We start from the raw sequence: 27,465 nt of genomic DNA, 5'->3' as shown, positions 1-27,465 counted from the left end.
CCCCCCCTAGCTTTTAGCTTTTGGCTTAAAATAAGTTATTTTTTACTTAAAATAAGTCACTTTGATAATTGCCAAACACTCTAATAAGTCAAAAACTGGCTTTTAAGCCAGTTTGACCAGCTTAAAAGCCCATCCAAACAGGCTCTTAAACCCTTTGAGTCCCAACTTGAACCCCTCAAACAAGTCTCTAAGGATAAATATGACCTACACAAAGTTTCAAATTCTAAAATAATGCATTGAAACTTGATTTTTAAAGTCAAATTGTTACATTTATCTTGTGGACAACTAATATTTATGCTATTAAAGGTTGATATTATGTGATTATTGAGTCAAGTAAGAAAACGTTCTATTTAAGAAAAATTACAGAGATATATGGAAATAAACTCATATTTGCTATAATGAAAAATACTATTTCACTTTCAAAAATTAGCAACAAAAGCTTTACAAAATCTATACAACTTCAACGAATTTCACAAAATTAGGAATTTATAAGATTATCTTTCTTCTTATAAATTTAACAAATTGAGAATTTTGGAGATTTTCTTCTTTCCTTATTTTCTCTTTAGCATAAACCTTACTTATAGTTGTTCTCATCCTACCCCGTTTATCGTTGACATTACTTGCTACTTCCTTTTCACAGTCCATAGTGGTGGTTTTGTCACCGTCTGACATCATATACTAAAAAATCGACAAAATTCTCTTGAAAAATAAATAACTATGTTCATTGCTAGTTTTTTTCATCGAAATTATTTTTTCGCTGGAGTTTCCTCTTATATGGTTTCCTCAACTTCTTCTATCATTGTATTTCATATGTATGTGATACATGAGACATACAATACATACATATGAAATACAATGGCATACACTCAAGGCTTAAGTCATAGGCGGCCCCTTAAAGTTATCCGCATAGTTCACTTAGACACCTCAATCAGGACTTGTACCAATTGAACACTTAAATTGTTCAAAACATATACCCATTAAACACAAAATACTTATGTGGCAAGAAAAGTGTAATTCACTGTCCTTGAGCGCGTGAATAGATCCCAATATTATTATTTTTAATTTTTTGAAATTAATTTTGTAATTTTTTGAAACCTGGATACATTAACTAAATAACTAAAGTTAATAATAATTTAGTTCAACAATAATTTCTTAATAAAAAAAGGAAAACAAACCCCATACCCCTTCAACAATCGTCTTCTTCAGAGCACTCGTCTTTTTCAGTCAATTTAACAGATTTACACTTTGTTTTGGTTCCACATTTTTTTCTTCATTTTTTTGTTTAAAAGAGAAACTGGATTCTTACCGGCCAAATTCCTAAGCCACCATCCCCCGCCACACCCCTTCCCCATATACTCCATCTTTCTTTCTAGCATTATTCCGCCATTCTCAATATCATCGTCATTATCTTGGAGTTGTAGAAGAGAATTTCATCAAAAATATAATAATCAAATTATGTCAAAAATAATTTCGGTGAAACACCATTTTTCCGGCAAGACTAATACGAATCTAAAATTGTTTTCTTAAAATTGTTAAAGAATTAAAATCCTAAAGAACTCACAACGTAGAGGAATTAAAGAAATATGCGAATCTGAATTGACGTTTGAAAAAAAAAATGTGAGATTTAGAGAAATGGCACAACAATGCTGATGGGTTTTAGAATAAAGGAGAGGGGGCAGGTGTATGGGTGGGGAAAAAAAATCCTTGTGTGAATTGAGAGAGAAAAAGTGGAATTGTGATTATTATCGGAGTGTTTGTGGTTTTAGCTGGCGGTAACTCTATGTGTATGGAGGTGATGTGGTTGGGTGAGTGCTATGGCAAAGAAGAAATGGAGAAGAAAGGTTCTTTTTCTTTTCTTTTTTGTTTGGGCAAAAAAAGTAGTTTTATTTTATTTTTCTTTCTAATTTATTTTTTTAATTGTTATTATGGGTCATGCCACATGTCTTTTTTTATTGGTATTGTGCCACATCATCCGCGAGTGTATGTCACTCACTCTCTATTTTTAGTTGATTGTCAGAAAATGTTCAATATGTATATATTTTAACTAATAAAGGTGTTCAATTGGAACAAGTCTTAGATAAGGTGTTTAACTGAATTATGCGGACAACTTTAAGGAGCCGGAGATGACTTAAGCCTACACATGACATATATCTGACGGCTTAAGTCAAGCGGCCCCTTATAATTGTCCGCATAATTCACTTAAACACCTCAACTAAGGCTAGTACTTATTGAACACTTTTATCTATTCAAAACTTGTTCCTATTAGATATTTTTTGATAATAAGTAACAAAAAAAATAAAGTGTATGTAATACACTTGTTGTGATGTGGCAAAATGACAAATTAAAAGATAACATGTGGTGTTGAGCACAACAATTATAGAAAAAAAGAATATTATGTTAAAAAAGAATGAAAATGATTTCAAATAAATTTTTCGTCCAACCCTACCCCAACCCCCTTTCTTATTCATCTTCTTCCTAGCAAGATTTCTTTCTCAAAGGACAAAATTTAATTTCTTTGCTAATTGCTTATATAATTATTTTTATTCCTAATACGTGAGAGAGAGATATTCAAAGAGACTGATATAAGAGTGATGAAGAAAGAGAGTCTGTCAATCGTCTTGAAATCGATAACAACAAGAAATCAAGAGGACCTAAATTAATTTTATCGAATCAATTTGATATTATTTTTGATAAGTTTAGTGGATTTACATTTTAATTTGAATTATAATATTTGTTCGAAGGTGACCGAGATGGACGTTGATTGGCTAACTTTTTTCGGCCTAATGTTTTTTTTTTTCCCTCCAAATTCAATTAGCTGATTCAATTTTTATTTTTTAATAAATATTGAAAAGAAATAGAATAGAAAAAAAAAGTGCATTGGTCTTCATGAAGATGACGACTTAAAGGGGGTGGGGTGGGGGCTCTTTTTTTTGTTTGTTTGTTTTAAGAATTAGTAGTACTTTTAAAAATATTTTTTTAAATATTAATTATTTAAATATCAAGTGGCAGTTAAATAAGAAAAAGTATTAAGTTTTTTTTTGAAAAAAATAAAAATACAACATTATTTAAGATTTTTTTCACACGCTCAGCGGAAGTGGCAAACATTTATTTTGCCACATCAACATTTAGTGTTTAATAGGTATACTTTTTGAACATTTTAGGTGTTAAATATGTAATAGTCATAGTTGAGGTGTCTATGTGAAATATGCGGACAACTTTAAGGGGCTGTCGATGACTTAAGCCTAACATACAATCACTCCTATCAACAGAAATTACCATAACCATCACTTATTCCACCGTAACAAACGTAAAAATCATTTTCATACAAAAAAAAGAATGAAGAAAAGAGTTTTGTTGAAGTATATTTGTTCAAATTTTTTCAAATTTATATTGTCAGAGCAAGAATACATATTGATGAGATAGAGAACATGTACAACGCGATTTTTTGATCATATTATTGGGATAAAAACAGCTATAGCTTGATTGTTTAGCCATCTTCTAAAGTAATTTTTAAAATTTGCTCCAAAAAATTTAAAGAAGTTTCAATGAAACAGAAGAGTCGACAAGCAAATGAAAGATTTTGTTGAATACAAAATATAAGAAAGCAATTTGAAATAAAGATAACATCAAATCTAATAATCAGAGAATAAACTACTAAGAAGAAACAAATTTAATATAATGAAGAGTGTGTACGTGTGCGTGAGACAGAGAGAAACATAAAATCTTGTTCTTTGTCTAGTTGACTGTTCATAAAATCAAGAAAAACAATAAAAATCTTCAATAAAAATCAATATGTGGATCAATTGAACATAAAATCAGATTGAGGAATTGACACAGACATACAATTATTATATACAATTGGTAACATATAGTCCAATATTAATTAACAATTAATAGTCTAAAAAAATTTAGCATGTATTAGCCTAAAAGAAATAAAACCAACTTTTATAGTTTTTTTCTTTTAATCATGTGCAACCAACCCGCATTAATTAAGGAGATGTGGAATTATTTTTTCTTCCTTGTTTTTAACTCCTATAATTAAGGAAGTTAGCTTTTCAATTTCTTTAAATTCTCAAACTCAACTTTATTTAACCATCTATTTAAAAAAATATTAACACAATTTACAGAAATATAAAGATATATTTGATTGTAATTTTATGAATTAATTTTTTTTAGCAATCAACAATAATTAGTTTATTAAAAAACCGATTGACTACTTTTAAGAAGTGAAATATATATATTTATTTATATTAATTAACCCATTAAAAAAATGTTACACCAACTTTTAAGGAATGAATTTTTTTAAAATCTTTAAATAACTTATTAAAAGATTGTGACTACTTTAAAGATAAAAAAAAATGTATTATTAATGCTCTAACGTGTATTAATTATCACATAATTGACAATAATTTAATCAAATAATATTAAATGACATTTTATTAGAAACTGTAATAATACATATGCATAAATTATACAATAATTAAAGTTGCAATTACATAATGTATACATAAAAAAATATATGTATACACAAAAAATTATTAATAAAAATAGACGTGTAAATTTTATTGATGTATACAATAATTGTAGCATGTATACATAAACTTTATATTGTATACATAAGATTATTACCATCAATTATACATATTACTATAATGAATACAAGAATGAGATTTATATGATACATATATAAATTTAATTTTATTCAATAATTGTACATGTGATTTTGTTTATGTATACGGTAACTGCACTATGTATACATTGGTTTGTATTCATATGTGTATTCATTGATTTGTATTCACATAATAAACTTGTATACTTTAATTTAAATTGAGATTAGAATTCATTGGTATACATTGGGTTGTATTTATCAAAATCAACATTCTGATTTTTTACAAGGATCTTACGAAAATCTTTCTTACCCATGAGATTGAGAACAAAAATTTCAAAATACTATAATCTGAATTTTCGCCAAAAAAAAAAAAATTAGTTCCACAAATCACAAAATTTTAAAATTAACGGGGAAAGAAATGCTACATAATTATTTATTAAAAGAAATTTTTGGAAGGATCATCGATAAACATACAGTTATATCTAATTTGCATAGACAGTAGAGCTGTCAAAACGGGTTAGCCCAACCCTACCTCTCCCAAGCCTCACGGGCCAAAAAATTTGATGGGCTGGGGAGGGCCGGCTTTTCATTTCAAAGGGCTGTAAAATGGTCAACCCGGCCCAACCCCAGAAGGGTCAATGGCTGGGGCGGGCCGGCCCTTTTTTTTTTTTATGTCAAATCAATGTTACAAATAGTAATATTGTTTCAATAATTCTAAATAAAATCTAGCAATAAATAATTAAAGAAAAAAAAAAAATCTCTTAAGTAAATAATATCTGAAAAACAAACTAGTAAACTAAAGAACACTTCTGACTAAAACTTTAGTTAGCAATACATAATTACTTAAAGTATTTTGTTAAATGAAATCAAGAAATTAATTAATTGTTCAAGCCATAAAACATTCTATCACATATAATATAAATAGTGTTTACTAGCCAAGTCTTATATTCAAAACTAAATCATAAAGAAATTCATGACGTAAGCTCCTTAGAAAAACTCCACAAACACTTATTTAGGCTTTCTAGTTTTTATTCTTATTTTTTTAATATTTATTTTAATTAAAATTAAATAATTTGGCCCATGGGCCGACCCCGTCCCGACCCCGATCAAGCCTCAAGGGCTAAGGGCCTAAAAGGGTTGGGCTTATAAGCCCCGGTTTTAAACGGGCTTGTAAAATACTATCCCAACCCTACCCCAATAACGGGTTGGGTCGGGCCGGCCCCATGGGCTAAGCCCATTTTGACGGCTCTAATAGACAGAGTGAATTAAGGAGAATTATAGAAAATTTAGAAGAGAAACATATATATATATATATATATATATATATGAAAAGGATTTTAGAAAGAAAACGAAAAAGGTTGAATAACCTAAATTTTCGCAAAAACAAAATTGAAAAAACTTCAATTTCACAAATCATGAAATTCAACAATTAATTGGACAAGAACAAGATTATATATAAAAGATGATTTTCAGAAGAATTAAGGAGAAGAATTGAAAAATAGGGAGAGAATCAAATATACGCATGAAAAGAATTCTAGAAAGAGAAAAAGGAGACAAAAAAGAGAAGAACTCTATTTTAAAACGGTTGACAAAATAAAAAAAGAGATAAAATAGGAAAAATAAAATAATAATTTTTTTCTTTTCAAGAAAAAAAAAACAGCAAGCAAACGTGTGTGTAGAGAAAATTAAGGAGAACAAAAATACATTTTTTAAGATAAAGAAAAATTACTATTGAATGTCAAATAAATAAAACAAAGTGCTTTTCTTGCTAAAAATTAAAAATGGGCTAGTTATTGCTAATCTAGTCTATAGGGTGTTATGTTGTGCCATTTTGTCCAAGAGAATCAATAAGTGAATCATAGCCCTAGATCAATTTCATTCATCGATAACATAAAATCTATTCTTCGTCTAGTTGGTTGTTCATTATTTATTTATTTATTATTTTTATTTTAGTTAATTGATAATTGTATCCTTGAATATTATTTTTTTGAAAAAATAATTAGAATTGGTATAATTCAGTAAGTAGTTAAATCAGAAATCCTAGTGAGTAAGATATCTGGACTCATAATTTTATATTACTTACATGATCACGTGCACTTGAGTGTGCATTTGGACGTAATAATTTTTTTTTGATGTCATTGAAGTAAATATANATAATTCTTGTATATAATGTGGAAGAGCTCGTTTGAATATAAATTGTCATAACTTTTTTGAGAGCTGATTGTGCACATATCTCAAATATTTGTGTGGAATACTTATTTTATAGGGGATATGTGGTGGTCAAGATTACTGAAATGGTTGTACTAACTTTTATTCCCTATCCTAAGCCTCTATTGTGATTCTTCTATTATTTTGATATGAATAATGACGTGGAGGATGTGGTACTTAATGATTCGATAAAAAGGTTAATGAAATAGACTAGAAAAATGTGGGAAATTCATAGAAAAATTTAGGAGGAATAACTAATCAATCAAGTACTTTTAGTGAAAGTAAACCATCAAACAAGTGTCCTAGGCAATTAAGAAATTCAAATCATCAGTAATAGAAAGCATAAAGGGTGAGATCTCAATGGGATGGTCCGGTCAGTTATTTTTAAAAAATTACATTATTCCAATTTTTTTGGATATTTTATATTGAATAACCAAAATTAGATTTTTTAAAACCATCTCAATCATATCGATTTCTCTTCGGTATCGGTACATTTCATTTAATTTTCATTTTTTTATTTTTAAAATATCATCTCAAATATACTATTATTAAAATATTTCTTTCGCAAATATGTTCTTGAAGAAGCACTTCAAGTCTTCAACAAGAAGACAAGAATGTAAAACATTGTTGCCGTATTGTTTGATATTAAACATTTAATAAGATTGCTTGCACAAGTTTTATTGTATTGTTTGATAGAGTATCTATTATAGTATCTTTTAATTTTAAATCTAATTAATTAAAGGCTAACTAAAGAGCAAAGACTCAAAGTCGTCCAGTCGCCAGAGACCTAGGACCTAGGTTATCTTTATATTTGAAAATGTTATAAAATATATTTATATATTAAATTTAAGATATTATTAATATTAAAATATATTTACATGAGGTTATTCGGTTCGGTTCGAAAATTATTCTGATTTTTTCATAAATTAAAAAGACCATCCAAATTGTTCGGGACGATCACTTAAATAAAAGTCCACAATTTTATTGAAAAAATGACAGAAATCAATTTGGTTGGATCAATTCGATGGATTTTTCATATTCTTTTGAAACCCCTAATAAACCTAATAAAGGGTCACGTCATATATATCCAGACACAGGCTAGAACATGCTTAAACACATGGGGTGGACTCACCGTATGTCATGGGGTATCGATCGACACTGTTTCGTTAAAATTTTTTTATTGTAGTATTATATATATATATATATAAAACTAAAAAAAATAGAAATATCTCTACAAACAACATTAACGACACTGCTTGAATAACTAAGCTTCTTGGCTCATTGGTTTGAAGCGTGAATAGAATGGTCATTTGCCCAGACGCGGCCCGTCTCTTATACGCCAACTGGCTCTAGTTGTGGATCCAATGGGAGATGATCGTGGTCTAGCCTATTTTGCTCACTCAAATCTGTCACATGAGGTTCCCTTTGGAATAGGGAAATTTGGGTCAAAGAAGAAGTTTCTTGACAAGAAGACCCTGGAGGAGTGTAATTTTGGGGCACATGTACCAAGTTCAAAGTGTAATATCCTTATTACTCAGCTGTTGCAGGACTTGCAGTTTACTAATGCTAGCTCTGTTTCCCTCAAAATAAAAAATGCTCAACTGATGGTGGACCTAAAGAATGCCTAGGATGAGATATCGTGTCGTAATCACGATATAAAATGCTTTTGATTTGAGGCCCATGTGGATTAAAATAGTACATGGTTGCTTAAATTGAGTTCCCTCTCTACATGTTCTGTTTGTGTATGAGTAGCTAATATCCCCATATTAACTAACAAATTGTTAGCATGAGTGTATTGGGTAGTGTTTCCCGAGTGACCATGAGTTAATATAGTCACACACATGGAGGCAATACGTACAGATGCCCAACACTGATCCGGGTCTCGTTTTGGAAGAGTCGCGAAGCAATACTGGCATGTAAAGCCTCATTTGATTTCTCTTCTTTCTCCTATTGCCAGGAGAGAGCCAGATTTTGAAACCCAAGTGCAAGAGTAATATGTGAGTGCTCTAGCACTGTATGGACAGCTCTTTAGAACCACCCTCTTGCTTGAGCCAGATTTTCATAAAAAGGGTGATTGAAAACAGATGGAAGTTAAAAACACTTTCTGCACTATTCCCGCCTCTATATATGGTATAAGTTTTTCTACATTCACAAGGGTATGTAAGAATTTGGAAGGTACAAATTTACGCCTCTGAAAGAATAATGTAAAGCTATGAGGTGTCTAAAGCTATAAACCGAAGCTGGAAACAAATGTCTTTCTACAGCATCCTGACAGAACTCATTGCTACAAAATCACAACACTGGCTGAACAGACATCCAGTCCCTTCAACTGTCCTTCTAAGGCAGCAGAATCTTTGAATGAAAACAAAAAACAATCAGTAAAATTAGGAGGAAAGTGCAAGAAAGATCGCAAAAAGAGAAATATTAGATTTCTTTCAATCTTTTCATTAAGGCAATCGCTTAGAGAAGCTGATTATCCGTTGCACTTGATCTTCTACCAGGTGAAGTATAGACGTTGTACAGCCAAATATTTAACTACCACATGCCTTTCTTTGTTTTATTGCATCAATCCCAAGAAAGTAGAACAAAGAATTTGGAAGCATTTTAATCGAACAATATGCAAAACAATGTTGTTGAAGGCGCATTTGAGGTAGGTTTAGACCCTAAAACTAGGTGTTGTATGTTGGGCACTTCATTTAGTTTAGAAAACACTTTAGTGGGGGTACCAAGGCTTATGACATGCACCACAGCATTCATGCGCTCTATTTTAAAGAGGACAGCACTAAACACTAACTCTAGCTGGTAAAGCAAAGCATTAACAGAAAATTAATGTTATCGAAGAACAAATTTAAGAGATTAGGAATATAAAATTAAAATTGTAGTATAAGAACATATATATACTTCTTAATTCTTTTGACAATATAATTATTGTGTTTGTTTTTCCTTGCTGTATAATATATGTATATATTTGTGCCTTTGCAGAAAATCTTTAACTGCATTTTGTGCTGAAAACGCCAATATAAGTTCGACACTTATTTCATCTTTGAAAATTTTATAAGGGAGGTCCCTCAGGCTAATTAAAATAATAATGTTTCACAGACAAAGTCAGGAAGTAAAATGAGACATGAAGAGCCCTATCACATAGACATATTAAGAACTTTCTCCAGGAAAAAATCACATTGCAATAGGAGTGTATGCACAATTCAACTCTCACCTTAAGGACGGATTACATACAACTGTAACCATCTGTCTTGGCTGAACCTAATGATGTGGTGGTGTAAGAACTGCAAAAGCATCAAAGCAGAAAAGTATGAGAGACAGAAAGCGAAAAATGGCAACATAAATAAGCAAAAAATATACACCAAACAATTATGTTAAGAGAAGCGTGAAAACAAGATGAAGAAGAATCACAGGCAACAGACCTAATTTGTGCAAAGATAACAGAAAGCAGACTAAGGTGAGCCACAACACGATGAAAATCTTAACCACTTGTAGCAACATTTCAAGCTCAAATGACACAAGGATATCAAGAGTAGAGATGACTATTTGAGTCAGATACCCAAGAAAGCTTGATGAGAAAAACAATTGTATAAAGCTTCCCACACGGAAAAACAAACACAAAACGCTACATTTGTCTTACACAGATGCGCTATATTGTTTTCTCCCCTCCCTGAAGACAGGTGGGTATTGAGATGATTGTTTAAAATGTTTCAATCTAGGGTCAATTGTTTTACTATTTTGCAGGCGTAATGACAGAAGATGAAAATAAAAGAACCATAAAAGAAAAGAGACGAATTTGGAATCTATGAAAGTGAAATTTAGCAACTAAAGGAAATTCAATTTATCACCAGCAACAAAACTAGGATTTCACACCAACCCAACCAATTGCTTTTAGGCTGACGGTTTTCCTTCAGTATTCGTACCATACTCTTCATCACCCTCATTTCCATTAACGAGTACTGCACCATCAGTAGAGTCGGCATCCACCACAACAGCCTCTTCTTGGCCCTCTTGTTGAAGGTCATCTTCACCCCGTTCTTCTTGGCCCTCCTGTTGAAGGTCATCTTCACCCCGTTCTAGCACCTCATCACCATTCAGTTCTGCAGCCTGAACCAGTTAAACCAAGGGAAACAATCACTAACTGATTACTTTTTATCAAAGATAGGTTTAATAAAAAATAATCAAACTATTAACTTTTTTATAAAAAGGGGAACAATTATCAACTTCACGTAAACCTAGCTATGTAAAAAGCAGATGGCTTTTCTTTTACTTCTTATTTAAGAAAATGATCACATGTAAAGAAAACAAACTTTTTTAAAGTAAAAAAAAAACAATTCTCATAAGCAAAAAAATTAGAAACATGTCCATCTTATACCTCATGATCCAACTCTCCATTTTCATGTGGTTCTTCATCCATTCTCAAGTTGCTGAAAGCTTCTACAAGGTTAGTAGTTGGTCTACCAGCATAATTTCCATAATCTGCCGCTGGTGGATAGACACCCCTACATAAAATAAGGAAAGCAACCAAATTGGTACCAAATTTTCCCAGTGAAATTGTTTGTTAATACAGAAGTTAATCTTTCAACAGACCATACATATTGGAATTAGAACACATCCCTTTTGAGTTCATACTCCAAGCAAGAAAGAAACGAGCAACAAATTGAGTAGCCAGTGTGAAACACTAGGGAAAAAATGAGGAACTTCCATAAACCAAAGCAGGTTCAACCAAAGCATTATTATTTTGAAAATGACACTGGCAGGTAGAGAAGGGAACATAACAAGATGCATGGAAAAAAGAAAGAGATGTGTACTGATTACCTTTCCTCCGCAACTCTAGCTTCAACAGCGTGTGCAATTTGCCAGTGCTCAAACAGGTTAGGATATTCTTCAGGGTCAGCCAAAGCTTCTGCTGCTTTCTGGTTAACCTGCATGCATAATTAATGCAAAACAAGGTCAAAGATCTTGTGCTTATGGCCGTGGAGAACAATTGGCAGTCTCAAACAGTATGAAGTCTGAACACTAAACATGGAATTTTCATTAACAATCAACCTTTACCAATTTCAGACTTAAGGTCAAATCCTTCGGTTAAAATAATCTGCATCTGGGAGGGAGTGTACATTCAGGCCATTGGCCTTTCCAAAACTTAAGAAAAATGCTTGTGGCACACATCATTTCAAATAGATAGCACAGGAGTGAAAGAAAAAAAACAGTACAATGTCTGGATTTGTTCGACAACTCGCTACCACAGGTGTAAAAGAGCCCCATTAAAAAGTACAGAGGCTTGAAGTTTCTTTGCACCATTTGCTTAATGGTCAAGAAGCTTCATACCCCCTACATTAAAGTTGAAAATCCAGGTGACTGCTAACCTACAGAATAAGCCAGCTCTGGAAAAAAACTTTCCACAGTGCAGAAAGTACACAGAAAAGCAAACACAAAAAGGAAGATCACTGACCTTACTGAGGTCCTTTCTCCAAATTGAAACTATTTCGGGAACCTTACTAGGCAGATAAGATCTTGCCATAAATGCAGCCTCAGGTATCCGATTGCTGCAAACATAATACCACATGGAAATCATTACAATATGAAAAATATACATATATGCAGGATTATGAGAAAAGGTACCTGTCAACCAACAGCTGAATGCACTCCTCCACTTTACCCAACATGAACATGCAAAGGAATGCAACATTGTTTTTCCCGTGCTCTTTGGCAAAAGAAGCTAGTAGAGTTATTCCTTCAGCATCTCCAAGAGAAGAATAGAGTAGCAACAAACCACTCAAGTCATTTGCATGCTTCAAACACTCCTCTGCCATCTCAAGCTACAAAACATAGTAAAACAGCAGCAGTTATGAAAATATGATGAGAAGTTAATACGCACATGCATTTTGCAAAAGAAACATTACTAGGATGCTGCAGAAATAAACTCCAAAGCACCTTCTGCTACTTCACAACAAGAAGAACAATAGCATAACTCCATTGTACGCTAGTTAGGTTGGCGATATGAGTTCTCTAAATCCATTTCACTCCACCCCAACCTTGTTTAATTCAAATACTCAGGATTCTCCAACATTTCTTTTGACATGTAAAAGATATAAACAGACAAACACTAATCGACTACAAACAGAAACAGAGGGAAAAACTTTAATAGATGACAGGACAACAGAGTATCAACTATTATCCTATACAGAGTGATATACTTGACTCTGCTACTTCCATCAACCAAGAGAAAGAGAAGTGTTAATCGGGTAGCAACCACAACAGCCAGTTCATCATCGTGAAGCATATTGTGTATAAATTTCTTCGGCAACAGAAAAAGCAAGTGGCAGCTGCGGAATCTGCTATTGGGTTAGCTATTTTCTGAATCAAAAGTTTTCCACAGAGAAATTTTTGGATACTAAAGTTCACTTGAATGTAAGGAAGAAAGCTTAGCACTTAACTTCTACATGTTTTCTCTTTAAAAATTCAGCACATAATTACTTCACCAAAAAAATTGGATCAAGGGGCAATAAGTAACAGTTACCCTTCCACTAGACATGGCTAGGTCACCCAACTGCTTCCATTTGGACTCACTCTGTGCCACTACGGCAATATCCTGCATACATAGAACCACAAATTTTAACAACATACAGTTTTTTTTCACACTAATAATTCTTTAAAAAAAATAAAAATAGAGGTGCTGAGGAAAACCACATTTCACTAGTTATTAGCCCTCACCTTTGCGATCTCTAATTTACCTAGCTGTATAGCTAGTTCAAATCTGTAGTCAGGGTCTGTAGCAACTTCTAATGCTTCCTCTATCATTCCGCGTGATTCCAAGAAATGAGCAACGCTGGTAGGAAAAATCATTCAATAAACATCAGGTAACTATATAGTAGACAAAAATCAAGATATACAAACTCGTTGTAATCAACACAACTTATTATAGAACCAGTACAGCACAACCTTTAAACATTTTTACAACATAAAATTACAGCATCGGCATCTCTAATTTTAAAAATGCAGTTGATCACATTTTACAACCATGTTGAAAGACTTAAACAGGTAAAATACCTGTTGTGATGCTCCTTAGGAATTGATGGTAAGACCTCATTTGCTCTGTCCCAGTCACCACGCATCACAAGTGTCTTGTACTCAATCAAGCCAAGGAGTAAAGTATATCCCACAACACTACAGGAAAGGAGATGAGTTTATGTATCTATTAAAACAATTTTTGGTTTCCCTTGTTAAAAGCTCACACAAGCTTACTCACTTAAACTCCTTGTCAATCAGGAAAACCCTGCTCTGATTAGCAAGATATCCCAGTAGGTACATGGGCCGATCAAGGTGAAACATTGTGGTCACCTAAAATTAACAAAAAGTATGTCCCTAACTCAGCATGAGAAAAGATGTTTTGCAAATATAATTGCCGAGAGGAGCAGTACAGAGGATCTATCATACCTCACCACCAACACAATAGTTAAGTCTCCAGGAAGAATTATTGTAAATAAAGCAATCCCCAACCCAAATCCCAGTCCTGACCCGTTCATTGATCTCATTAAGAAGTTCAAAAGCTTCTTCAACACCTTGTTCATCTACTGATTTTCCACTATCTAAATGGGCAGAGACCACATCTTGCTGCACGTTTATCATCAAACAGTAGGGGGATTGTTAATACAATAATGCACGGAAGAAAAAACTTTAACACATGAACTTTAAAATTAGTGAAAGAGAGCTCTTACATTATACTTAAGTATGTAGAACGATGTATCACTTGCAATTGCCACCAGATCACCACTGTCGGCCCAGTATAGATTCTGAAGAAGTTGAAGCAAAAGAAAACAGCAGAAAATTAGAACTACCAGCTAAAAGAGTAAAGCACCACTCTACACTATATTGAGGTAAAGCTTTATATATCTTACTTTGACATTAACATCAATTCTCCGTATCAACCTGCACTCAGCCCAATCATAGAAACAAATGAAATCATTTGAGCACATTGCCAATAAAGTACCCCCATAAATGCGCTCAGCAGAGAAAGTAGGTCGGATGCTCTTCTTCTCCTGAAAGATATTCATCATAATTTACTTTTGGGTCAGAATTTGAAGAAATAAACTAACTACAACTTGTTTGCTTCAGCTTCAAGATAAAGAGAAAGCAATTGCATTTTAAAGTTTATTTAACTTATTGCACGAGGTGAACTAGTAACTTACTTCTCAAGCTTAGATGTAATTCATTAAAAGTAAAGGGTTTATAGCAGAAAGCGCGGAGATGGGCTGGGGGCTGGGGGTATCGGATTCGAATATTTGAAGCAATGCATCATAAGATAAATCAAATGACAGCTAATGCAAATCATAATACAATTGCAAAAGGTGTTTGGAAGGACAAATTTGGACCTGGAAACTTTTGCTGAAAATCTTGATCTTTGAAGTACTTTCCCTCACAGCATATTCTCCATCCGAAGACCAAACAAATTCCAGAGCTGAGCCAAACGACCTGTTTCTCCAAGCCAGAGCAGTATATATGATATATTCTCCATCTCCACAAACAACCACAAACCTTCCATTTGGATTATGCTTCAAATTCTGTGAACAGGAAGTGCAAGATTTTCAGTAAATGAACTTCAGTAGTCAATCTTCTAGTGCTAACCCAATTGAAAAAGACAGAAAATGCCAACTACTATATTATATTCATACTCTTTAAACTACTAAACAAGATTTTTTTTATAAATGTGGTGTTCAGGCCAGTTTGTGCACGCCTCGACTAATTCCATGGGGTACCTGCTACCTCACACCACCACAACTATGTCCACCAAGGCTTGGACAGATGGGAAGAAATCAACTAAATGTTTTTGTCTCCATTGGGATTTGAACCTGTGACCTCATGGTTCTCAACCACTTCATTGACCACTAAGCCATAACTTTGGTTGCATGAAAGCCCAAGAATATTACAATGAATTCTTCAAGTTATTAAAACTGAAAGCAAACGAACTATAAGGAATATAAAAAGAACAACTTTTCGGAACCCTGTCAATAAAGATTAATCACCCATCTTACATACAAAGTTCAAATGGTGCGTATGGTTTCAAATATATGGACAGCTCGTTTAACTAATAGAGTAATAGCAACAGGCTTTCACTGGGGACCGATCTAATTCACTTGTCTTATTTTTTGATAGCCCTAATTCACTTGTTACAAAACCGATTATACAAGATTACACCAATATGCATATTCAGTAATCAAACTCACTTGTGGGTAGAGGTCACAGGATCCCAATTCCTTGACAGCCAAAGGCAGTCTTTCTCCATCAGCAACCTGAAAGATAAAGCAGACACAGAATTCATATAACACTACTGAGGCAGTAAGAACAATCAGGTGGGCAAAAGTAGAGGCAGTGTGATGTCATACCTCATAATCTGCCCCTACACTCTTGATGTTAACAGTCTGAACTTCATTGTGCTTAGCCCAAATAACTTTTCCACTGTTATCCATACTGGCAACAGGTACTTCTCGACCAAGTTTCACCATGATGGTTCCCTCATCATAACCAATTACAACCCTGTACATGTAGCACAATCATCATAACTGCAACTAGAACTAAAGAAATACAAAGAACCCAAAAGAAAATAATAACTTGGTGCCCGAGCCAACTTGCACGCACCTAGACTAATTCCACCGAGTACCTGCTACCTCCCACCAACACAGGTACCGGTTAACTCTGTCCACCAACACTTGGACAGATGGAAGAAATCACCTAGTATTTTGCATCTGTTGGGATTTGAACCTGAGACCTCATGGTTCTCACCCCACTTCATTAACCACTAGGACACACCCTTGGGTGCACAAAGAACACAACTAATATGACAATCTAATTCTTTTTTCGACAATTTTTCCTTAGTCGCAGATATTTTATCAATTTGTTAGGACGCAGCTAATAATGACCTTTCCCTATTTCCTCGTCCAGAAAAACTTTTCTAGCTATGAACAAGCAAACTAATTGAAAAGAAAATTGAAGTTACAAGCAAATGTTCGGACTTCCAAAGAGAACAAATACCGCTATAAATTAATTGAAAACACTCACCTCCTTGAACTTCTCATGTAACCAATTGCCCATACTCTTTCAAGACCATAATTCAAAGTGTTCTCAAGTCTACATGAAGATGCCAACAAACAAAAAGGATCAGCAACTCAAGCACAAACGACTTAAAAGAGAATGTAAGGAGTCAGAATAACAAGAATGCATACAAAACCAATTGACTCATCATTTCGAGAACACAGTCACCAAAAGAAGAAATACCCTGTTTTAAGTGATAGAAAGTTCTTATTTTGATAATTGTGGCTTCTGGGCCAGCTTTCACACACCTCGACTACTTACACAAGATATTTGTCACCTCCCACCAGCAACATATACCAAGTAAAACTTTGTCCACCAACTATAGGACAAATGGGAAGAATCACCTATTTTATTTTATTTTGTCTCTACTAGAATTTGAACCTGAGACCTCATGTTCTAAACACACTTCTTTGACCGCTAGGCCACACCCTTGGGTTCAAGTTATAGAAATTTTTCACTCAAATAGAAGTTCAGCTTCTTAGAGAAATTGTGGAATGTAACAACTTTTAAGGTTAACCAATCATTTTCGCCCCCAAGAAACTGAAAGTGAAAAAGTAACATCACGAAATTGGCACTACGTTAATTTTACCACAAGATGCTAAGCTTCAGTCTGTGGATAGGAAAACGGGAAACCTACTTCAGGTATAGCGTACAACAGAAAAGAGGACTTCGAAAACGTTTCAATGCACCAACTGATTTTGCTCAAAAGTATCTCATAAAGCAAGGTCCAGCTATGGTACAAAGATGTGTAAATCCAACACCATATGATAGATTATGTTTGTATGACACAAAAAGTCTGGGGAAGGATACCATTAATCTCTCAGTCCAAAGTCCAAACCCCACAACGAAAAGAAGTTCCTCCAGGTAACAAGGACATGAAAATACCATTGAAGTCTGGAAGAGAAAGCACGATTATGATGACCATGCCCCGAAGAGAGAATCCATATGGACCAATTACACTCAAAGTCCTTTTCAATATATGAATACAAGCCCCCAAGGCCTAGCTCAAGTGGCAAAAGGTGGAGGATTTGTGGCTTAGGTTGCAGGTTCAAGTCCCACACCATGCAAAGCGAATCCCGGTATTTAAGTGGAGAAGGGTAGAGGGGCGGGCCCATTATCCACCGAGTTTAGAAGGTTGTGATTGGTCCGAAGGGCGGGTCACAAACGGATTTCTCGGTTATCAAAAAAAAAAATATATGAATACAAGTGAGAACCAAGAAATGAAATAAAAGAGTGAAAGTAAAAAAGAAAGGATGATGAGAAACGAGAAGTTTCTGTACCATCTCAGGCTGCTGTTTGATTCACCCCAGACTTTGTTTTAAGGAATTGAAAAGAGAAAAAGGCTGCGTTAAAAGCTGAAAAGGGGTCACATGTAACTCTTGTATTACTAATTTGGTGCAAATAGTTCTTTATAGGAAAATGATCATAATTCTATTAAAGAAATGGGGATGCTAAGATAGGCGTCCAATTTGGACAAAGGGAATGGTAAATAGACACTTCATGCAGCTTGAAAACTGTAACAAGATTTCAGTGGTGAAGGCACAGCCTTAACAGATAAAGTATGACTTATCACTTACTTTATATTGGTCGTCAAATGTAAATCAATATGAAAATTCACACAGCCTTCTACTTACCTGGTGCAACTGATTTAAACAACTCCAAACAATAATAGAAAAAGGATTTTCCTTTTTAAAAAATGGTTAAAATATGTACATATACATTTTTCTCAAAAAAAAATATGTACATATACATGTAGAGCAATCAGGGGTCATTTGGTAGAGAACATTAGAAAAAATATTGCATTAGTAAAGCAAGGGATTTTAGTGCATGCATTAGCATGATTAAAGATACAATTACCCATCAAAATATTTTCCACATCCTTTACACCGTATTTGTGGAGGGTATTTTTGTAAACAAGTATTTTTTTTAGAAATTATGCAATGTATGTCACTTTTAAGACACCAAACCAAATGTTGCATAAGAAATAATCTCAACAAAACTAACACAAGCATAACTAATATCAGCATTGCAAGTGTCATACACCAAATTCAACACTATTCTTATACACCCTACCAAATGACCCCTTAGTGTCTTCTCGAAGGTAACGGAAACCAACAAGTATAAGACAACTTCCTAGAAACAGTCATTTTTCAAAAATAAGCAAACCCAATCTTTTGTCATTGATACAAAAATTTTGAGCTAAGCTGAGATAATTAGGTAATCCGGCCATTACCTATAAGTGGTTGAGTGCCATATACGAACAGTACCATCTTCAGAACCTGTAATTATAATCGGAAGCTCGGGATGAAAACATACAGCAGAGACATTGTGGGTGTGGCCTTCAAGAGTCTGAACACAACTTTTTGTCTGATAGTCCCACACCTGTTTCATGGATAACAATACATAAATAATTCAAATCCTAAACAATAAGAATGGAACATGGGAACAAATAAAGACTGGCAAACCTTAGCAGTGTGATCATCAGAACCAGTAATTAGATAAGGTTTATCACCCCCGGTGAAATAGTCTACACAATTAACCCCTTTAAGATGAGCATCCAGCGTGAAATTTGGATCAGGAGAGCCAAGGTTCCAAATCTAAAAATGTTACATAGGTGAATGACTTGAATGAATATGTTAACCAATTTCTTGGAGGAAGAACGGAATGAGATGAGGAAGCGAAAAAACACTTACCTTTATAGTCCGATCAAGAGATGCACTAGCAAAAGTATTGGTGTCTTTCGGATTAAAGGTGACTTGCATCACATAATGGGAATGACCTTCAAATATTTGAGTGCATAACCATCCCTTCTCCCAATCCCAGAGCTTTATTAGCATGTCATCAGATGATGACAGCACATATGGTAGAGTAGGATGGACAGCCACACACCTAATATAATCTGTGTGTGCCTCGAATACTTTGACTTTATCCATGGTATTGTAATTGTAAACACGAATAAACATGTCATCGGCACCAGCAACAACCCATTGCTTGCGTGGTATAAACTTCGCTGACCTAACTGCAAAACAATAACTTAGGTGTATAAAAATACTGCAAACCTTAAGTAAAGCAAAAGGTTGCTCGGGCAAATCCTGACTCAAAAGAGACCATTTGGATACCACAAACTAACCTGGTAATTCAGTAACTTCGAATGATTTAGCCATTGTCTGCATCAAAATGAATTATCCATCAACATTCTTGTCAACAATGCTATTAAACGCATTTTTTTTTCAGTACTCAAAGTGCAGATGCAATGTCTTTTTCATCTTAACTAACCGAAGAAGTTAGATTTGCAAATAAGCAAAGAATAGTAGCATCTGCGATGATTCAAAGAACATGAACACTTCATTTTAAAATTATGAACTCCTGTGAGAGCCATTATCGATTTCAGATACAATACTAAGGAACACTTTTCATACTAATGTTAATAATCTAACTTGTTGGTCCTCCATTGTGGCTAAAACAAGATGTTACCTGAAGAATGCAAAGCAGGTAAAGGAAGAAAAGGTAACGGCTAGAGAGCCAAAAGGCCGCACAGGTAAAGAATAAATCAAAGTGACTTGAGTTCACTAGTAAACTTACCTTTTCGAAGTAAACAACAAGCATTAAAGCCATAATCATTTTCACATCTATAAGTAACTCTTCCAGGATAACCAGATTCCTAATAGTCAACAACTTGCTCGTATCTTGCATCCCAATATTGGCTCCCTCCCCACGAAGTATCTGGGTTTGCCTCTTGGGGGAAAACATAGCTTTACAGCTATTTGGAATGGGGGTTTCAAGTGGATGGGAAAGAAGTGGTCAAATTGGAAGTGACAGAAATACTGTAATTAACCATGTTCTAGATGCTTTCCACACTTACACCACGTCACTCTTTCCTACCCCTGGCTCTATCTTAAAGTGCATGAAAAATTGAGAAGATATTTTCATTGGAATGCAACACAAACAAAATAAATTTGCTTTTGTTAAGTGGAAAAATGTTAATTTGACCAAAATTTTGGTGGTCTTGGAATTATGAATTTGAAACACCATAATGGAAGTCATTAGATGAAATGGCATTGGAAGTTCAAGTGTTCAACAAGGAGGAAAACACATTTCAAAAGAAACTACTTTTTAATAAGATAAGGTAAAGCACTTTGGAGAAATTGTTGATACGAAAATTTACTTTGGATTCTTGGTGTACCAGAGTCTCAAGTTCACCACATGGCACTGTTTTATGGTAACACATTGGACAAATTTTGTAGCAAACTATAGTTTTTACTAGGAAATGATAGAAAATCAGCACACGGGCATGGCCTAGTGGTCTGGGTGCAAACCTTGTCAACCAAGGATCAGATTCCAGCAGAGACAAAAAACACTAGCTGATTTTTTCCCATCTACCTAAGTCTTGATGGATAGAGTTATTAGGTACCCGTGCTAGTGGTGAAACATAGTTTGTTTATTGTCGCTTCTTCAGGGTTACGCTGATTGGCAAGAAAAAGTATGTCTTAAAACCTTGATGACGACACTAAAACGCTGCCTAAGAAAGGCAAAGTGTTGTTTTGTGCCTCGCTCAGGGCTTAAGCGTGCCATTGACATTAGTGATAGGTTGAATAGTCAAGGTGCACGCAAGCTGCCTTGGACACATCGTTAACATGAAAAGAAAATCTAATTTGGGAAGAAAAGTTGGTTGGGATACTTACCCTTACAAGAATAGCATTTAATTTCTTTTTCGGAAAAGGGTCAAAATTGCCCCTGAACTATGCGAAATAGACCACTTATACCCTCCGTTACATTTTGGGATCAAAAATACCCCCGCACTTATCCCAGGAGACCACAAATACCCTCAAGAGTTAACACCCCAATTTTTTAGTGGTGTGGCAAGCCACATGGGACTAATCCCTCCATCTAAGCATTGCCAACTAAGATTCACTACAAAAGAACTAGACCTTTAGCGGCAACAACAGTCGCCACAAAAGCCCAAAAAATCGTCACTAAAAGTTTTTAACATTAAATTCTAATTTTGTGTTTTTTTCTTCATTGTTTTTAAAACACTAAATATGATATCGATCAAGTAGGAGTTTGAAGACACTATATGTTTTATTTTTATGTCATATGTAAATGTATAAAATGTACAATGATGCATTATATATATATAGTAGGAGATTTGAATCGAGAAGTAATTTTGATTATTTTTCGTAATAATATTGGATGTTTTTAATATGGATATTGCAAGTTATTTATTTTAGAAAATTAGGTCGCAATCGAAAATTAATTGTCATATTTTTTTGTTGAAAAAATAGGTTTTACTAGCGAATGGTTGTTGGAGCCTTAGTCGCTACTAAAAATTACTCATAACCTTTAGTGGCAATATTTTGGGATTTTGTGGCGACTTTGTTGCCACTAAAAGTCAAGTTCTTTTGTAGTGAATCTTAGTTGGCAATGCTTAGGTGGAGGGATTAGTCCCATGTGGCTTGCCACATCACTAAAAAATTGGGGTGTTAACTCTTGAGGGTATTTGTGGTCTCTTGGGATAACTGCGGGGGTATTTTTGATCCCAAAATGTAATGAAGGGTATAAGTGGTCTATTTCGCATAGTTCAGGGGCAATTTTGACCCTTTTCCGTTTCTTTTTTATTGAGAAAATCATTCACATCATTTCTACTCTCCACAATGCTGAAATTGTTGATATTATAGTACTCAAGGATGGGACCTTTCTCTTAGAAGAAACATTAATGACAGGAAAATTCGAAGAACATAACTTAAGGCTAACAACATTGTTCTAAACCAACATCAGTGTCATTCCATTAAATGGGGGAGCCAAACAGATGGAGATGATGTTCTCAAAAGCTAACACAGATTGCTGACCATGGAAGAAGACTTGGCACAGCAAAGCCCTTCTAAAGGTTTACAGTTTTTCTTGGTTAGTAGCTAGGGAAATCGGCCTCACTCAAACTAATCCTTAGAGAAGAGGGTGTCAGCTGTGAAGAGAGATGCCCTATAAGCGAAGAACATCAAAAAGATACTAGTCATATATTTGGCACTGCAAGGTGACTCGCCAACAGTGGTGCATGTTTAAGCCATACTGAGACCAGGCCACACACCACTAGGGGTGTGTATCGGTTGGTTCGGTTCGATTATAAGTATTATCGGTTCGGTTTATCGATTTTCAGTTTTTAAATATGCTAAACCGATAACCAAACCAATAAGATATTTGTTATCGGTTTATCGATTTTAGGTCTTTAACGATTCGGTTTTCGGTTTAACCAATAAGAAAATGCTTTCAAAACAAATATATGACTTATCCAATAATTTGACGCGATACGCATACATCAAAATAATCATTCCAAACGGGACAAGAAGGACCAACTTGTTGTATTTTAGTCATCACAACAAAGACTTGGTTAATTTTCGATCACCATAATATATATAAAACGAGGTCCCCTTTATGCAATAAAGAGAATCAAATAAAACCAAATCATAGACAAAAGTCAAAACAGTAGCAAATGAGGCCATGCTTATGGTAACTAAATGAAGTTCTTACGTTATTTTAAAAAAAAAAACACACACACAATTTGAATTCTTGACGTTAATCAAATTGCAGATATTTACAATCGTGCAAAAGCTAATATTAGTCAATTATAAACTAACTAAAGTAAATAAGTAATACTAAAAAGTAAAACCTAAAGGTTAAATAACTAAAAGTAGAGAGGAGAGTTAATTGTTAAGTAGTGTTAATTATTGCATAGGGTTTTATATTTTTAGTCTAATATACTACTAATTATAATTAATATTTTTTTAATATATTATATATATGTATAACTAAAATTTAAAATAGTAAATTATTATATTCTTAATGGGTTATCGGTTAACCCAATAACCCAATATTAAAAACCAATAACGAACCGATAACCCAATAATTTTTTTTTGTAAAACCATTAAATAACCGTTATCCCAATAAACCAATAACACTTCTTTCGGTTCGGTTTATCGGTCGGTTCGGTTTTTGCACACCCCTACACACCACTTGAGAGCTTCTGAAGTTCTGGAACAAAGATGGACTGAATAAGAGAACTCAACAAGTCCGGAATACTATCCCCGAGGCCATTTGGTGAATTTGTGGGCAGTTAGGACCAAAAGGAACCATAGAACTTTTTAAGATTAACCATAAGTTCCTAATCAAAAAAAAAAAAGATTAACCATAAGCTTAGCGCAATGTCCATGGTAGCTTTTTGGTGCAACCTAGACTATATATAGGATGTGGATGCTATGTTAGATATAACTGGAAACTTGCACATCTTGTAACTATATTTTGGCACTAACTTAATGTTTTTTCTTTCATTAAAAACTCTTTATTGAGCATCAAAAAAGTTTGCATATCATCTGTTTTTTTTGATAAATAAGTTTGCAGATCGTCTTTCTATACTTCCATCCAATCCTCCCAACCTAAGTCTGCTATGTAAACATATTAACACATTGAAGAATCAACACACAACCAACACAAAAAGTCTAGTGGTCACGTTCCATGACGTGTTCATTTATGCGTGGCCTGAATTAAGCTACCATCAGACCAGCAATCGTAGGTCTCCACATTTGTATATGAAAATTTGGTCCAAGGCCATATAAGATAAGCCCTCTAGTCATATAGCGTTACACGCATTCTATTTTGGAATGTCCTATCTCTATGGCATTCTATGAGAATGTCACACGTCTCTCAGAAGATTCAAGAATTCAAACTTACTAGAAAACAACACAATTTTCAGTACCTGGGTCTGGTAGTTCCAGATGCATACAGTCCCTGAATACAAACTTGCCAATATCCTGCAAGAAGGAAGAAAAAGAATGAGCTGCAGAGAGCTAAAATTAATGATAAAATAAACAGCTCGTCTTAATCAAGCAAACTCAACATCGTACTAAGCTCACCCCCACTTTATCTCCCACTCCAAAATATAAACAAAAGTTAAATTTTTTTCTTTTCCTAGAAACATATCCCTCCAATAAACAATTCAATCAGCTACCTCAACTCACGACTATTTGGCATCAGCTACATGAATTCTCTATATCCATTTCTCTCTAATAGGGCCCAGCCATTCCAATATATAACATTTTAAAACTAGAAAGCAAGCATAGATATTGCATCAGAAAACAAATTGATATAATTTCATAAAATGGAAGTTCAATTACCATGGCTCGGAAGGATGTAGATCCACTGACTTTACCCTTTCCGATCTTTGAGCAAGTTTTCTCTGATCCAATAACAAAAGTCAGCATAATGTAAGTACATACCAACAAAAAAAAAAATACCACATACAAAACAACCAGTATTATTCGAATTTGAACAATGCTACATACCTTAATCTCCAACCTCAGAGGCTGTCATTTCGAGTTCCAGATTGGGCAATAGCACAATGCAGCAAGTGAAATTAAGTTAGTAATCACAACATACTAGATCTCAAACAAACTAAAAACCCTAAACGAATCATGAATCTTCATAACAATTGGTGCAAACTTAATAATTTACAAATACTCGAACAATATGCAAAAATTCGAGCGGAAGACATAACCGGATCGGATTGAATCAGATCCGAGAACGCAAAAGTCATTACAAATTGCTTGAAACTAGAAAAACTCACCATTTTCGTAAACGGAACTTTGTGGATGAATTGAGTGAATCAGAGATTCGTGAATGAAGAAGCCCTAGAGATCAGAGTGAGTGAGGGGAAATTCCAGTTAACGGCGAAGAGATCTCTTCCAACTTGAAATGGAGATCGAAAGCAAGGTAGAAAAATCAGTAGATGTGTTTTGCTCATCTAACAGCGGAACCTCTGTGTAATAAAATGGCAAAATGAGAGATTGTATGAAGATGATACTATTACTCCACAAGCCCCACACCAAATGTTCAACCTTTTTATTTTTACTTTTATTTACTCTTGACAAATAAAATTTATTTCACATTTGACAATTTAAATTACTATAATTTACTAGTAATATTTTATTATATATATGTGTATATATATACTAGATAATGGTGCCCGTGCTATGCATGGGCCCAATAATATAAATGGTATGTTTTACGGGTAATAACGGAGTTTTTGAAGTGATTGTTTGCGTGGATAAAAAAATAAGTTTTTTTATCACAAACTCGTACTTTCTTTGACACTATTTAAGGCATAATAAGACTACCCACATACAACATTTTTGAAATATTTTATGTTGTCAATTATCATGATTTATAGTATTTTTATGATAGATGCACTTCAAGAATCAGTGGAATTTTTTGTATTTTTTTGAAAACATATTTTATGTTGTCAATTATCATGATTTATAGTATTTTTACGCAATTTTTAAAAATAAAAAACACAAAAAAAATAAGACAAATAAATTAAAATGGACCCAATATATGTTATTTTTGTTGTCTCAATTTATGTGACACAAATAAAATTTGGAGAGTCATCCAAATTTTCATATTTTTTTAAAAAATGTTTTAAGTTATTAATTATTGTAATTTATAATATTTTTATGTAACTTTCAAATAAACTACATTACTGGTCACTTTGTCCTAATTTATGTGATATGGATAAAATTACAAAATTAACCCTTTTAAAATGTCTTTTAGATATTTTAAGTTGTTAATTATTATTATTTATAATACTTTTTTGATAATTTTAAAATGATATGTGTTATTTTTTCTATCCCAATATATGTGAGTCTGATAGAATTCCGAAAGTGAACCTATTTTATTATATAGCTTTTAAATATTTTAATTTGGTAATTATTGTAAATTTTAATGTTTTTTAAGTCATTTGTAAATGATATATGTTGCTTCCTTTGTCCCATTTTATATAGTATAAATAAAATTCCCAAAACCAACTCAATTTTTAATATATTTTTTAAAATATTTTAAATTATTAATTATTGCGATTTATAATATTTTAAAAAATAAAATAGAAAATGTACAAAACTTGTGTAAGCCTAAAAAATGACCACGATAATTCGAAGCCTACAGAAAGCAATAAGGTTGTACGTAATTTTAAATAGTTAATATATATTACTCTGTTTGTCTCAATGTATGTAGCATAGATAAAATTTCAAGAGTCAATCAAATGTTGTTAATTGTTAAGATTTACAATACATTTTACGTAGTTTTCAATAATTTCACATTAAATAATACATATTACTACTTTTGTCTCATTTTATGTGACATTGGTAGATTAATTTTAAGAAGCAGTCAATTTAATTTTTTCTGTTTTTTAATAAATATTTTAAGTTATCAATTATCACAATTTATTATATTTTATACATAATTTGTAACGATAGATTAATTTGAAGAATCAATCGAATTTTTTCATATGTATTTATTTTTGAAATATTTGATGTTGTCAATTATCATGATTTATAGTATTTTTACGATAGATTCACTTCAAAAATCAGTGAAATTTTTTGTATTTTTTTCAAAACATATTTTATGTTGTCAATTATCATGATTTATTGTCACGACCCGGGATCACCCCCTAGTCGAAACCGGCGTACTCGACCTCGAAGAGGTCTAATACAAGCCTCTTAGCATTCATTCATCGCATA

The 27,465-nt window shown here is 33.4% G+C and overlaps 1 protein-coding gene across 1 annotated transcript; it reads right to left on the bottom strand.

The window, feature by feature from the left end:
• Positions 1 to 8,945: 8,945 nt before the first annotated feature.
• LOC125862286 (coatomer subunit beta'-2-like) lies at positions 8,946 to 25,751 on the bottom strand. Its single transcript, XM_049542321.1, has 27 exons — positions 25,732 to 25,751; positions 25,518 to 25,645; positions 25,237 to 25,257; positions 25,069 to 25,130; positions 24,651 to 24,705; positions 20,037 to 20,073; positions 19,600 to 19,925; positions 19,372 to 19,503; positions 19,140 to 19,288; positions 16,874 to 16,942; positions 16,201 to 16,351; positions 16,042 to 16,107; positions 15,190 to 15,378; positions 14,716 to 14,856; positions 14,536 to 14,610; positions 14,255 to 14,431; positions 14,067 to 14,158; positions 13,868 to 13,984; positions 13,532 to 13,646; positions 13,338 to 13,409; positions 12,440 to 12,636; positions 12,270 to 12,363; positions 11,636 to 11,742; positions 11,193 to 11,319; positions 10,666 to 10,924; positions 10,032 to 10,101; positions 8,946 to 9,169 (listed from the first exon to the last, which is right to left on the bottom strand). The coding sequence occupies exons 2-25, from the start codon at positions 25,518 to 25,520 to the stop codon at positions 10,709 to 10,711; spliced, it is 2,790 nt and encodes a 929-aa protein (XP_049398278.1). The 5' UTR covers positions 25,521 to 25,645; positions 25,732 to 25,751; the 3' UTR covers positions 8,946 to 9,169; positions 10,032 to 10,101; positions 10,666 to 10,708.
• Positions 25,752 to 27,465: the final 1,714 nt, after the last annotated feature.

Source organism: Solanum stenotomum, chromosome 4 (assembly GCF_019186545.1).
Source record: "Solanum stenotomum isolate F172 chromosome 4, ASM1918654v1, whole genome shotgun sequence".
NCBI lineage: Eukaryota > Viridiplantae > Streptophyta > Magnoliopsida > Solanales > Solanaceae > Solanum > Solanum stenotomum.
This window is presented reverse-complemented; position numbering and strand designations above follow the sequence as displayed.

Bases quoted from the DNA above. Each gene is read 5' to 3' on its own strand.
- LOC125862286 (XM_049542321.1), bottom strand. The intron at 25,131-25,236 runs GTATGTAGCATT...TTATTGGATCAG, and splicing joins CTCTGAGGTTGGAGATTAAG to AGAAAACTTGCTCAAAGATC. The intron at 19,926-20,036 runs GTTAGTTTGTGG...ATTGTTTTGCAG, and splicing joins CGAAGTTACTGAATTACCAG to TTAGGTCAGCGAAGTTTATA.